General features: G+C 38.1%; 1 protein-coding gene across 22 annotated transcripts in view; it reads left to right on the forward strand.

Moving 5' to 3' along the window:
* Positions 1 to 12,855, forward strand: part of SPATA6L (spermatogenesis associated 6 like) — a 157,493-nt gene that overhangs the window by 39,067 nt on the left and 105,571 nt on the right. For 20 of the 22 annotated variants that reach the window (XR_008504538.2, XR_008504539.2, XR_008504542.2 and 17 more), the window contains 3 exons: positions 4,370 to 4,447; positions 8,057 to 8,296; positions 11,144 to 11,246. Coding sequence is in view for 6 of the 22 variants with exons in the window: in XM_054500950.2 (XP_054356925.2) it covers positions 4,370 to 4,447; positions 8,057 to 8,296; positions 11,144 to 11,246 (421 nt within the window). In the remaining 16 variants the exon portion in view is untranslated. Of the gene's footprint in view, positions 1 to 4,369; positions 4,448 to 5,720; positions 5,825 to 5,976; positions 6,051 to 6,965; positions 7,153 to 8,056; positions 8,297 to 11,143; positions 11,247 to 12,855 lie in introns of those variants that run through there. The other 2 variants (XR_008504552.1, XR_008504551.2) reach the window with 2 other exon arrangements.

A 12,855-nucleotide genomic window follows, 5' to 3' on the forward strand; every position in this document is an offset into this window, starting at 1 on the left:
ACTTCATGCTAAAAACTCTCAATAAATTAGGTATTGATGGGACGTATCTCAAAATACTAAGAGCTATCTATGACAAACCCACAGCCAATATCATACTGAATGGGCAAAAACTGGAAGCATTCCCTTTGAAAACTGGCACAAGACAGGGATGCCCTCTCTCACCACTCCTATTCAACATAGTGTTGGAAGTTCTGGCCAGGGCAATTAGTCAGGAGAAGGAAATAGAGGGTATTCAATTAGGAAAAGAGGAAGTCAAATTGTCCCTGTTTGCAGACGACATGATTGTATATCTAGAAAACCCCATTGTCTCAGCCCAAAATCTCCTTAAGCTGATAAGCAACTTCAGCAAAGTCTCAGGATACAAAATCAATGTACAAAAATCACAAGCATTCTTATACACCAATAACAGACAAACAGAGAGCCAAATCATGAGTGAACTCCCATTCACAATTGCTTCAAAGGGAGTAAAATACCTAGAAATCCAACTTACAAGGGACGTGAAGGACCTCTTCAAGGAGAACTACAAACCACTGCTCAATGAAATAAAAGAGGACACAAACAAATGGAAGAACATTCCATGCTCATTGGTAGGAAGAATCAATATCATGAAAATGGCCATACTGCCCAAGGTAATTTATAGATTCAATGCCATCCCCATCAAGCTACCAATGACTTTCTTCACAGAATTGGAAAAAACTACTTTAAAGTTCATATGGAACCAAAAAGGAGCCCGCATCGCCAAGTCAATCGTAAGCCAAAAGAACAAAGCTGGAGGCATCACGCTACCTGACTTCAAACTATACTACAAGGCTACAGTAACCAAAACAGCATGGTACTGGTACCAAAACAGAGATATAGATCAATGGAACAGAACAGAGCCCTCAGAAATAACACCGTATATCTACAACTATCTGATCTTTGACAAACCTGAGAAAAACAAGCAATGGGGAAAGGATTCCCTATTTAATAAATGGTGCTGGGAAAACTGGCTAGCCATATGTAGATAGCTGAAACTGGATCCCTTCCTTACACCTTATACAAAAATTAATTCAAGATGGATTAAAGACTTAAACGTTAGACCTAAAACCATAAAAACCCTAGAAGAAAACCTAGGCATTACCATTCAGGACATAGGCATGGGCAAGGACTTCATGTCTAAAACACCAAAAGCAATGGCAAAAAAAGCCAAAATTGACAAATGGGATCTAATTAAACTCAAGAGCTTCTGCACAGCAAAAGAAACTACCATCAGAGTGAACAGGCAACCTACAAAATGGGAGAAAATTTTCGCAACCTGCTCATCTGATAAAGGGCTAATATCCACAATCTACAATGAACTCAAACAAATTTACAAGAAAAAAACAAACAACCCCATCAAAAAGTGGGCAAAGGACATGAACAGACACTTCTCAAAAGAAGACATTTATGCAGCCAAAAAACACATGAAAAAATGCTCACCATCACTGGCCATCAGAGAAATGGAAATCAAAACCACAATGAGATACAATCTCACACCAGTTAGAATGGCAATCATTAGAAAGTCAGGAAACAACAGGTGCTGGAGAGGATGTGGAGAAACAGGAACACTTTTACACTGTTGGTGGGACTGTAAACTAGTTCAACCATTGTGGAAGTCAGTGTGGTGATTCCTCAGGGATCTAGAACTAGAAATACCATTTGACCCAGCCATCCCATTACTGGGTATGTACCCAAAGGACTATAAATCATGCTGCTATAAAGACACATGCACACGTATGTTTAATGCGGCACTATTCACAATAGCAAAGACTTGGAACCAACGCAAATGTCCAACAATGATAGACTGGATTAAGAAAATGTGGCACATATACACCATGGAATACTATGCAGCCATTAAAAATGATGAGTTCATGTCCTTTGTAGGGACATGGATGAAATTGGAAATCATCATTCTCAGTAAACTATCGCAAGGACAAAAAACCAAACACCGCATGTTCTCACTCATAGGTGGGAACTGAACAATGAGAACAAATGGACACAGGAAGGGGAACATCACACTCTGGGGACTGTTGTGGGGTGGGGGGAGGGGGGAGGGATAGCATTAGGAGATATACCTAATGCTAAATGGTGAGTTAATGGGTGCAGCACACCAACATGGCACATGTATACATATGTAACTAACCTGCACATTGTGCACATGTACCCTAAAACTTAAAGTATAATAATAATAATAAAAAGACTGACTTTGTAAAGTGAGCATAAAAAGCATTTAAAAATTATTTTTATTTATGTATTATGTTATTTATTATGTGAAATCCTTTCGTTGACCAACCAGTATCACCATCATTCCATTGGTAAGGAGACTGGATGAGATATAGTCTCTGCATTTCAACTCTATAATGTTATGCTAAAAACAGCACGGTATTAAAAAGAAAATACATTCTTCTTTATTGTCTGTAAGTCATTGCAAGGAGTGGAGGTCATATAAGGTGAACAAAAGTGTGTTACAGAGTGTGGATTCCTTACCAGCAGGGGACTTCCTTCCTCCACTCCGGGCAAAGTGGATCAGGAATTTGAAAATCTATTAGGCAGTTGCATGTACAGTGGTTAAGTGTGGAATCAGATTGTCTGGGTTCATTCCCAGTTTTGTCATGAATGGCTATGAGACTTCGGGTAAGTTAATCTCTTTGTGCCTTAATTTACTCATCTGTAAAATGAGACTGTAATAGTACATCACTTACAGGATTATTGTGAGTGTTAGATAAGGTAATATATAGTGTTTAGCACAATACCTGGTATATGTATAGAAACCCTTAATAGTATTGGCACATGTAATAAGCATGCAGTAGTTGTTGGCTTCTTTTCTCTCGAGGGCTTCAGCTGGGGCAAACGCTGTTTTGGAAGGACCTTGAGTATAAGTTGTATAAATGAAAATGAAATATTAGAGACTGGAGGGAGAGACTACTGTGGGCTTACCTGGAGGAGTTAGAGTGAGATCAGACATTGAGAGATGGGTAAAATTTGGATGGAAAAGAAGAGAAGGAAGGTACCCTGAGGGCAAGAAGTAACTTGGCCAGGTGGTGTTCTCTGGGGGAGTGTAGAGTGGAGAGCTGATGCAGAGGGGCCACTGGTGAGTTGATGGGGTCAGATGGAGACAGTGTAATTTAGTCAGAACCAGGTGCTGTCCCTGTGGTGCCATTTATAAGCCTTGTAAATTTGGGAAAATTGGCTTAATGTCTCTTTAGGCCTGTTTTTTGGGGAAAGCAGTTGTATTTTAAAAATTATTATACAATAAAATTGATGCTTTTTTGGTCTACAGTTCTATGAATTTTAACACATGCATAGATTTGTAAAACCACTACTACGATCAGGATATAGAACAATCCCATCACTCCTAAAATCCCCCTCATGTTACCCCTTTATAGGCACACCCTCCCCCTTGCCCTAAGCACTAGTCTTTTCTCCATCACCGTAGTTTTGTTTTTTTGAGAATGTCACATAAATGGAATCATACAGTCTGTAACCTTTTGAGACTGGCTTTTCTTACTTAGGAGAATGCTGTTGAGATCCATCCATGTAGTTGCGTGTGTCATTCATTTGTTCCTTGTTATTACCGAGTAGTTTCCATTATGTAAATACACCACAGTTCATCTGTTCACCCATTAAGGATGTTTGTATTGTTTCTAGTTTTTGCCCATTTTTCAGTTTTATCATCTGTAAAACAGGATGATTGTAATAATTGTACCTACCCTATAGGATTATAAGAATTAAACAGGATAGGATATATATATATACACACACATATATAAAACACAATATTTTAGACAGTATGATACTAAGAACAAAAAATAGAAATGTCAAATCAATGAAACAAAATGAATTTGGAATTAGATCTAATGAATATAAATATCTGATATAAAATATAAAGCAAGTTTTTCAAAGCAGGTAGGTAGAGAGGAAGACTCTATTCATACCTCTCTCTAGGTAATCTCCTTCAATTCCATGGTGCAGTGTTTTAAATAGAGTAGCTAACATCATGGACACTGGAGCTGGAATGCCTGGGTTCAATTAATAGCTCTTATTACTAGATGGACATGTTACTTAAACTGTGTCTTAGTTGAGGAGATACTATTATAAAACCTGCTTCATGGGGTTGTGTTAGGATTAGATGAGGTAATATATATGAATTACTTAGGCCTGGCTCTGATACATAATATATATTACATAAATGTTTAGCTATTCTTATTACATATATATTTTAGATAATGTGTGTGGATTATACCGTACAGAAGAGCAATTAGGTTCTTGTATGATTTCAAGTTAGAATGAGATGGCTAAAGAACTGTTTCTAGTAATTTTATTTGCTTTTTTAATGCTGTTTTATTTCTAGGGCATCGCTCCCAAAATAGAGTTTTCTACAAGGACAGCCATCAGAGAATGTGTGTTTCTGCATAGAAACAGATTTCTTGTAAGTACAATATAAATCCAGTGATAGAAATGACTGGATTTTTTTTTTCAAATTTAAGGAATTTTTGCCCAAACTCAGTTTATCAAGTTTACATGAAACTAAACAAGTAGAAACCTGCAAAGTTTTTACTAGGTTTGAATTTCTATAATTCAAACTGTTTGCTCAGCCAATCATATTAGAGTATGTTTGGTACATGTGTTTGGCAGCATGATGTAGCTGGAAGCAGGGAGATTCAGAAGCTAAAATTACAAATTTGATGTAAGTGAGCTAATTAGATTTTGTTATTGTTGTTCTATGACATTTACTTGTGATCTTATGAACAACAGTTTCCATCTTTCTTTTTTAAAAATTTAAAAATTTTAGGCTGGTCATGGTGGCACTTTGGGAGGCCGAGGCGGGTGGATCACCTGAGGTCAGGAGTTAGAGAACAGCCTGGGCAACATGGTGAAACCCCACCTCTACCAAAAATACAAAAATTAGCTGGGCATGGTGGTGTACGCCTGTAGTCCCAACTACGGGGGAGGCTGAGGCATGCAAATTACCTGAGCCTGGGAGGTCAAGGCTGCAGTGAGCCAAGATACCTCCACTGTACTCCAGCCTGGGTGACAGAGTGAGACTCCGTCTCAGAAAAAAATAATAATAAAATAAATAAATAAACAATAAAAATAAAATAAAAATTTAGAAATTTTAATTTTTTATGGATACATAGTACCTGTATATATTTATGGGGTACATGAGATATTTTGATATAGGCATACAGTGTGTAATAATCACATCAAGGTAAATGGTGTATCCATCACCTAAAACGTTTATCCTTTGAGTTACAAATAATCAAATTATATTCTTTTAGTTATTTTAAAATTTACAATTAAATTATTATCAACTATAGTCACCCTGTTGTTCTATACTAGATCAACACTAGATCTAGTGATCTAGTGATCAAATACTAGATCTTATTAATTCTTTCTATTTTTTTTTTCTGTACTCTTTAACCATCCCCACTCCCCCTCAGCCCCCACGACCCTTCCCATCCTCTGGTATCCATCATTCTACTCTCTGTCTCCATGAGTTCAATTGTTTTAATTTTTAGCTCCCACAAATAAGTGAGAATATATAAAGTTTGTCTTTCTGTGCCTAGCTTATTTCACTTGATATAATGGCCTCAACTTCCATCCATGTTGTTGCAAGACATAAAAAATAGTGGCTGAATAGCACTCCATTGTGTGTATGTAATATAATTTCTTTATCCATTCATCTGTTGATGAACACTTAGGTTGATTCCAAATCTTGGCTATTGTGAATAGTGCTGCAGTAAACATGGGGCCACCTTTCTTTTGCTGAGGCTGATGCTCAGATTGTATTCGTGGTCCATCTTTGGTAAGCGTGAAGAGTCTTAGGGCATCCATGTGTACTACCTCAATTTTACTCTCTTCTTCAGTCCTAGTGTCTGTCTCCCTCACTCCAATTTCTTTGTGTTTTGCTTTTACCTTATTGCATATAATGTTGTTGCCACTTAAAATCCTTTCTAGAACAAGATGGAGAAGGAATAAAGGTAGTTTGTGAAGCTTCTCCAAATACTTTGGGACAGGGTAGAGTAAAACCTGTAAGTGAAACAAAATGCTTATCCCAGATCTCATGTATGGTCCTAGAAAAGACCTTGAAAATGTGGGCTGTATGTTACAGAATACTTAATGAGAAAGAGGGGCCAATAATCTGTGCAAATCTATCAAAACTCTTAGCATAATAACTCATATAATGGGAGACCAATGATTAATTTTAAGGAAGGCATTATCTGCTTTTTAGTTTTGCCTTATTTATCCTCTCTTCTCTCCAATTTATTTGTGATGTGTTCATAGCAATTTTTCAGTGTTTCTTTCTCTTCCATTCCACCATTTTAATGCTGTTTTAACTTCCTAGGTCTTCCTTTCAGTGTTAACTTTTTAAACAAACAGTTTTATTGTTTTTTTTTCTTGAACTCCTGGCCTCAAGAGATCCTCTGCTTCAGTCTCCCAAAGTGTTGGGATTACAGGCATGAGCCACCACACTCAGTTTTTTTTTTTTTTCTTAAGACAAAAGTATCACTTTATTTTAGAAAATTAGAAAACAAAGATAAATAAGCAAAAAGGACCCAAAATTTAAAAAACCTGTCTCATTCTTGCCATTTAGAGATCAGCATTAATTTTTTTAGTATATTCTGTACACACATCACACTTTTAAAAAAGATTGAGATCACACTGCATTGCATATTATTTTGTACCCTTCTTTTTTTTACTTAATTTATCATACACATTTTCTCATGTCCTCAAGTATTCTTGTGCCAGACAATTTTTCATGGCTTCATGGTATTCCATTGTATGGAAGTACTATAATCTGTCTGGCCATTCATTTTCCTTTTGTTGAGCACTTAACTGATACATCAGCCAGGGTCCAGTCAGGAAACCACACCAAACTTGTGATTGTAACAGAAAGATTCAATTTTTAAAAATGGCTAAACAGGGGTTGAAAGAAAGACTGAAAGATAAAAGGGGAACACTGAAATGACAGAGTAACTGCAGGAAGCAGCTTCCACCCCTAGGGCTGGGGAAACAAAGGGAAGATGTTGGGTCAGCAAGAACACATAAGCTTAAAGAAGAAACTGAACAGAAATGGGACCCAGACCTCTGGAGAAGGGCTGCTTTCCTGGATGCTTCTTCAGGAATTCGAAGGTGGGACTCTGATGAGCTGGAACTCAGATCTCAAAGGAGGGGCACTGCTCACTGCTGGTGCCATAGGAGCTTGGAGGAAGGTTCCTGTGGGTCTAGACTCAAATCTCAACAGGGGGCTCTGGCCAGCTGCTGCTGATATGTCTGGAGGGGTGCAATGGGGCTAGTCCTGGCATAATAGGGGAAAGGCTATAATCTGGAGCCATTTGCAGCTGTTAAGGCAAAGAATGGTTGCAGAAATGATGCTACTAGGAATAGAATGCAAAACTGGAAGTAGCCAGTCACTGTATCTCCTCCAGCCTTGCACTTTCCCTAGCACCTTCCAGTGGCAGAGCCTACAGAGACCAGCTGGAAAAGCAAAAAAGGGAGTTTGCAGAGCCTACAGAAACCAGCTGGAAAAGCAAAAAAGGGAGTTTGTAGAGTCCCTGGACCAGTATTATATAGCTGAGATGGATTTGCAACTGAGCGCAATTGCTTACTCACCAATACAGTTGGTTTCTAACTTTTAAACTATCATAAGCATTTTTGTAGCTATACATATAGCCATAGTTATTTCCTTATAATACATTCCTGGAAGTGAAATTGCTAGACCCCTCTATGTGTCAAATTCTCTATTATCTGTCTATTGGAGGTGTCTGACACTTTCTAACTTCCCCCTATTATAAATAAATCTCACTGTTAATTAGTTGAATACATTATACTAGCAAGTTATAAATACTACTGATGTTAAACTGAACAGGAAAAAAGTTAGAGAAAAGTCCTTTCTTAAGTTTGTGTTTTATAAATCTGAGGTGTGCTATTTTTGACCTTAATTTTTAAAAATTTAATTAAATACAGTTATATTCTGATTGAATTTTCTTCTTTTCTTTCTTTATTTAAAAAAATATTCTTTTTTTGTTTATTTCAGGAAGAAAGACATAAGTCACAAAGGCCTTTATCTACATCACATGAACCAATATTTCCCTTAAATACTATAAAGAAGAAACTAAAGGAGAATAATCTCAACAGACTGCCCAAAGGCATGCAAGCCCGGGCGCCCTCTCCATATTCTACCAGGCATTTCTTCCAGGACCAGCCAGCTCAGCTGAATCTTGGAAATAATTTCAAAATCTCTGGAGGAAGCAAGCCTCCATTTGTTATTAGACACGTGAGCCTAAAATTATTTTTTAGAGTATTTTGCAATAGTGAGGATATGGATGAGGGTGGAATAAAGGAAGGTTGAGCTATAACAACAAATGAATAATATTAAATAAAAAGGTACTTCAAATTGAATAATAATTGTGATTAAATTATGTTCATTTCCTAGATCATTGTCAGGAAACCCCTAGAAAGGTACCTTATACAGGGGACTTGTTCTGTAAATGTCAGCCATCCCTATTTTTAATTTTTGAAAATTAGTAACAGAGTATAATGGCAACACATGATAACTTGCCATTATCTTGAAGAGTCAATGAACTGACAGAGGTTGAAAATGCGTAATGAAGGTTGGCATGCACTCTGTATCAATCCAAAACTAAAGCTTCATCAGTTTTAAAGAAAACCACATGAGTTTTATTAATGAGATTGGTGCTTAGTGGCCATATGTTGAAGAGCCAGAAAAGCTTTGTTTGCAGGAAGAAGCAGTGTTGTGCGATACTCAAAGCCCTTAATTAAAGTCATCTTAGATTTTGTCCTCAGGTAGTGGTAGGCAAATTTAGTCACACTACTTCTCTTACTCTCTTTATATATATATATATATATATATATATATATATATATATTTTTTTTTTTTTTTTTTTTTGAGACAGAGTCTTGCACTGTCGCCTAGGCTGGAGTGCAGAGACACAATCTCGGCTTACTGCAACCTCTGCCTTCCGTGTTCTAGCGATTCTCCTGCCTCAGCCGCCTGAGTAGCTGGGATTACAGGTGCCCACCACCACACCCGTCTAATTTTTGTACTTTTAGTAAAGACAGGGTTTCACCATGTTGGTCAGGCTGGTCTCGAACTCCTGACCTCAGGTGATCCACCCACATCGGCCTCCCAAAGTGCTGGGATTACAGGCATGAGCCACTGCACCTGGCCTACAATTTTTTTGCTACTATAAAAGTAACGGAAAACATAGAAAAGTTCAAGAAAAAAATTATCCATTGGGTCACCAGCATAATAAAATCATTGTTTGATTTAATTTGACGCAACTTCTCTGCCTTATGCTTGCATTCATAGGCTTTATTTTTTCCACAAAGTTGTAATTATACTGTATATACAGATTAGTTTTCCTATACATTCCAATTAACATTACATTAAAAGAATTTCTTGTATTATTTTGTAGTCTACGTGAACACCAGTTCGTGTTCTAATTAATGACTTATTCTCCAGAATGTTAACTATTGATAGTATCATTAAGTTGATATTTTGATTTAAAGTCATCAGTGGTGATGCTTGTGTATTAGGCAGAGACTGTGAAGTGTAGTAAATCTCGAAGTGAAGATGCTGCTGAGATAACTGTATGTAGAATTGGTTTGTAGGTAAAACAGAGCTGTTTGGCTAGAAACTTCAGAACAGCTATCTACAAAAAGTACACAACAGCTGTTGTCTTGGTGGCCTGGGTAATGACATCTGGCAAAAATCTAACAACCAATCTTTAAACATGTAGCCATAAAAATATCAAATTGACTTCATTTATTTCATTTCATTGAAAATATATCTGATTTACTTCATTTGATAGAAATTATTGTAAAATACAACTTTAGTGCATGCCATTGTGAACTAAGTAATCTTAAAATCTTGGTAGATTTCTTAGGGGATTAAAACTTGCTTGATACTTATTTTATTTAACAAATTCTTATACAGCTTTTCCTATGAGCCAAAGTCTTTTATCAGTGATTTTACATATTTAATTTTTTTATTTAGTCAGATTTTCTGATGATATGTGATGTTTCCTTAAGTAGAAGCATTAAAATTTAGAAAACCTGATGTTATAAAGACTGTAAATTCAAGTCAATATATTAAAGTAGAATGAAAAGTAACATTATAACCTGCCTTATTAAAATGTTAAAAAACAGAAAGTAAAAAAAAAATTAGCAACTCTATATTGTAGCTATTTGGAAGAGTCCGTAGTTCAAGTATTTTGACCTGTTTGCAGATCATGTTACCCAATTTTTCCTTAGGAAAATATGGTCAGTCACCATAGATAAATAACATAGTAATATAGTTGCTATTATTATTATTATTTATTATTATTATTTTTGAGACAGAGTTTCACTCTTGTTGCCCAGGCTGGAGTGCAATGGCATGATCTTGGCTCACCGCAATCTCCGCCTCCTGGGTTCAAGCAATTCTCCTGCCTCAGCCTCCAGAGTAGCTGGGATTACAGGCATGCGCCACGACGCCCAGCTAATTTTTGTATTTTTAGTAGAGATGGGGTTTCTCCATGCTGGTCAGGCTGGTCTCGAACTCCCGACCTCAGGTGATCCGCCCTCCTCAGCCTCCCAAAGTGGTGGAATTACAGGCGTGAGCCACTGCACCCGGCCTAGCTATCGTTATTCTTTTTTCAAAAATGTAGACACTCGGACCAGAGAGGAATGTGGAAAGTAGAAATGTCATCTTATGGGAATCCCTTGCTGTCAGTGAGGACCCCACTTAGGCCAGCACTACTCATACTGTTTAAGGAATGTGAAACGTTGTCCTATTTTATGAGATTGTGAAATAAAGCTTTACTTGCTCTCTTTCTGTGCAGGATCCTTACCAGTTGTTGGAATATAATTTGTGTCTAACTTTAGTTCTTTATGCTAATGTTTAGCCTATGTCCTCATGTTCTAGCCTCAATGAAGGACAGTTTCTCCTTTTAGGTGTAACATGTGACAGACTTGGAGACTGTGATCTAGGTGGTTTTCCAGCCTTCTTTTTCCAACCTGTGTAATTAGTGATTGAGGGGGAGACAGGCATTCCAGTAACGAGGGGAGGGTACTAGAAGCTATAGTGGATTCTAGTCTTATTTCTTTCCTTTACTTTCAGGTGGACAGTGCAAAGCCCTTTGGTGAGAATATTTCAGAGCATCATTTGAGGAGGTCTAGAAGAAAATCTAAGTTTTCAGACTTTCCGTTTCCAACGAGAAGAGGTACTCGAGTTTCTTGTTCCTCCTGTACGTTTCCCTATGGCAACAAATGTGTCCTGTGTATACTCTTTCATTCTAACGAATCACAGGTTATGTTTGGAACTGTGGGCCTAATTCTCAAGTACTCTTCAGCTGTGGAATTTCCAGGGCGGTGTTCCCACGAAGCAGAGTCAGCTGAGAAGCATCTGTCTGAGAGTTCCCCTTGCCGTTGAAGGGGGCCATTCTGACCGGCGTGCTGAGTGTGCTGTGGTTGCAGTTGTTCCCTGGCTGTTCCCTGGGAACTCTGGGAAAGCAGAGTGCAACTTGTCCTGCTGTGAACCCCTTGCAAAGTCACCATTGATGCCTAACAAATAAGGCTTTCCATTTTTCTGGATGGGAAAAAACAGGAGATTGATGGTGATCAGGAGATGTAACATTTGCTTTACAAGATTTCATGTCAGCCAGGTGGGAAGCCAACTCTATCTGAAGCAGTTAGATGAAGGCAGAGTGTTCTTAAACCTTTAGATTTCAGGCCCTTTTGCATTCTTAAATATTATTAAGGAGCCCAAAGAGCTTTTCTTGATGTGGATAATATCAGTAGTTAGCATGTTAGAAATTAAAACTGATACATTTTTAAAATATAAGAATAGACTACGGCTGGGTACAGTGACTCACGCCTGTAATCCCAGCACTTTGGGAGGCCGAGGCGGGCAGATACCTGAGGTTGGGAGTTTGAGACTAGCCTGACCAACATGGGGAAATCCCACCTCTACTAAAAATACAAAATTAGCTGGTCGTGGTGGCACATGCCTGTAACCCCAGCTACTCAGGAGGCTGAGGCAGGAGAATCGCTTGAACCTGGGAGGCAGAGGTTGTGGTTAGCTGAGATTGTGCCATTGCACTTCAGCCTGGGCAACAAGAGTGAAACTCTGACTAAAAAAAAAAAAAAAAAATAGACTAGCACACATTCCATTAACCATCATGATGGTGATGTCATGACATCATTGTAGCTTTTGGAAAACTCCATTGTGCAGTGGTGAGAGAATGGGAATGAAACAGGCAAATCATGTCTTAGTATTATTATGAAAACAGTTTGACCTTGCAGATCTCCTGAAAGGTCTTGGGGACCCCTGGGGGAGATCCCTGGACCACACATTGAGAGTCACTGGGTTAAGGAATCCCTTGTAGGCTTTTGACTGAAATCCATGAATCATGCCAGTAGTGAAGGTCGTGTCGGTGAAGATCAGTCATTCCTGAACTTAATCAAAATTCTTAGGCTGGAAAGGAATGGTGGTGGTCCATTCTCTTGCCTGCTGGTAGTACTGGACTTTCCATCTATTGCCATCCCTGACAATAGAGATCTTTATCTTAGGCTTAAAGGTTTACACTTCAAAGGGGCTACTTTTAAGTCTCTTATGGTAACTTAAGCCAGTGTTCTTAGACTGTGGTAGCTGTTTGACAGCAGCTGGCCAAGGACAGAGTACAGAGTTTGAAGCAGAATGTGCTTCATCACCTCTGACATTTAAGTTCTTTGAATTGAAAATCACCCGTGTAGCGTATAAAGCAGCGTTGTCTTCCCTACTGCAGTGAAATCAGGCAACAGCAAATGTCCTTTCCTGAGGAGGACAAGTTG

This window comes from Pongo pygmaeus, chromosome 13 (assembly GCF_028885625.2).
Source record: "Pongo pygmaeus isolate AG05252 chromosome 13, NHGRI_mPonPyg2-v2.0_pri, whole genome shotgun sequence".
Classification (NCBI taxonomy): Eukaryota; Metazoa; Chordata; class Mammalia; order Primates; family Hominidae; genus Pongo; species Pongo pygmaeus.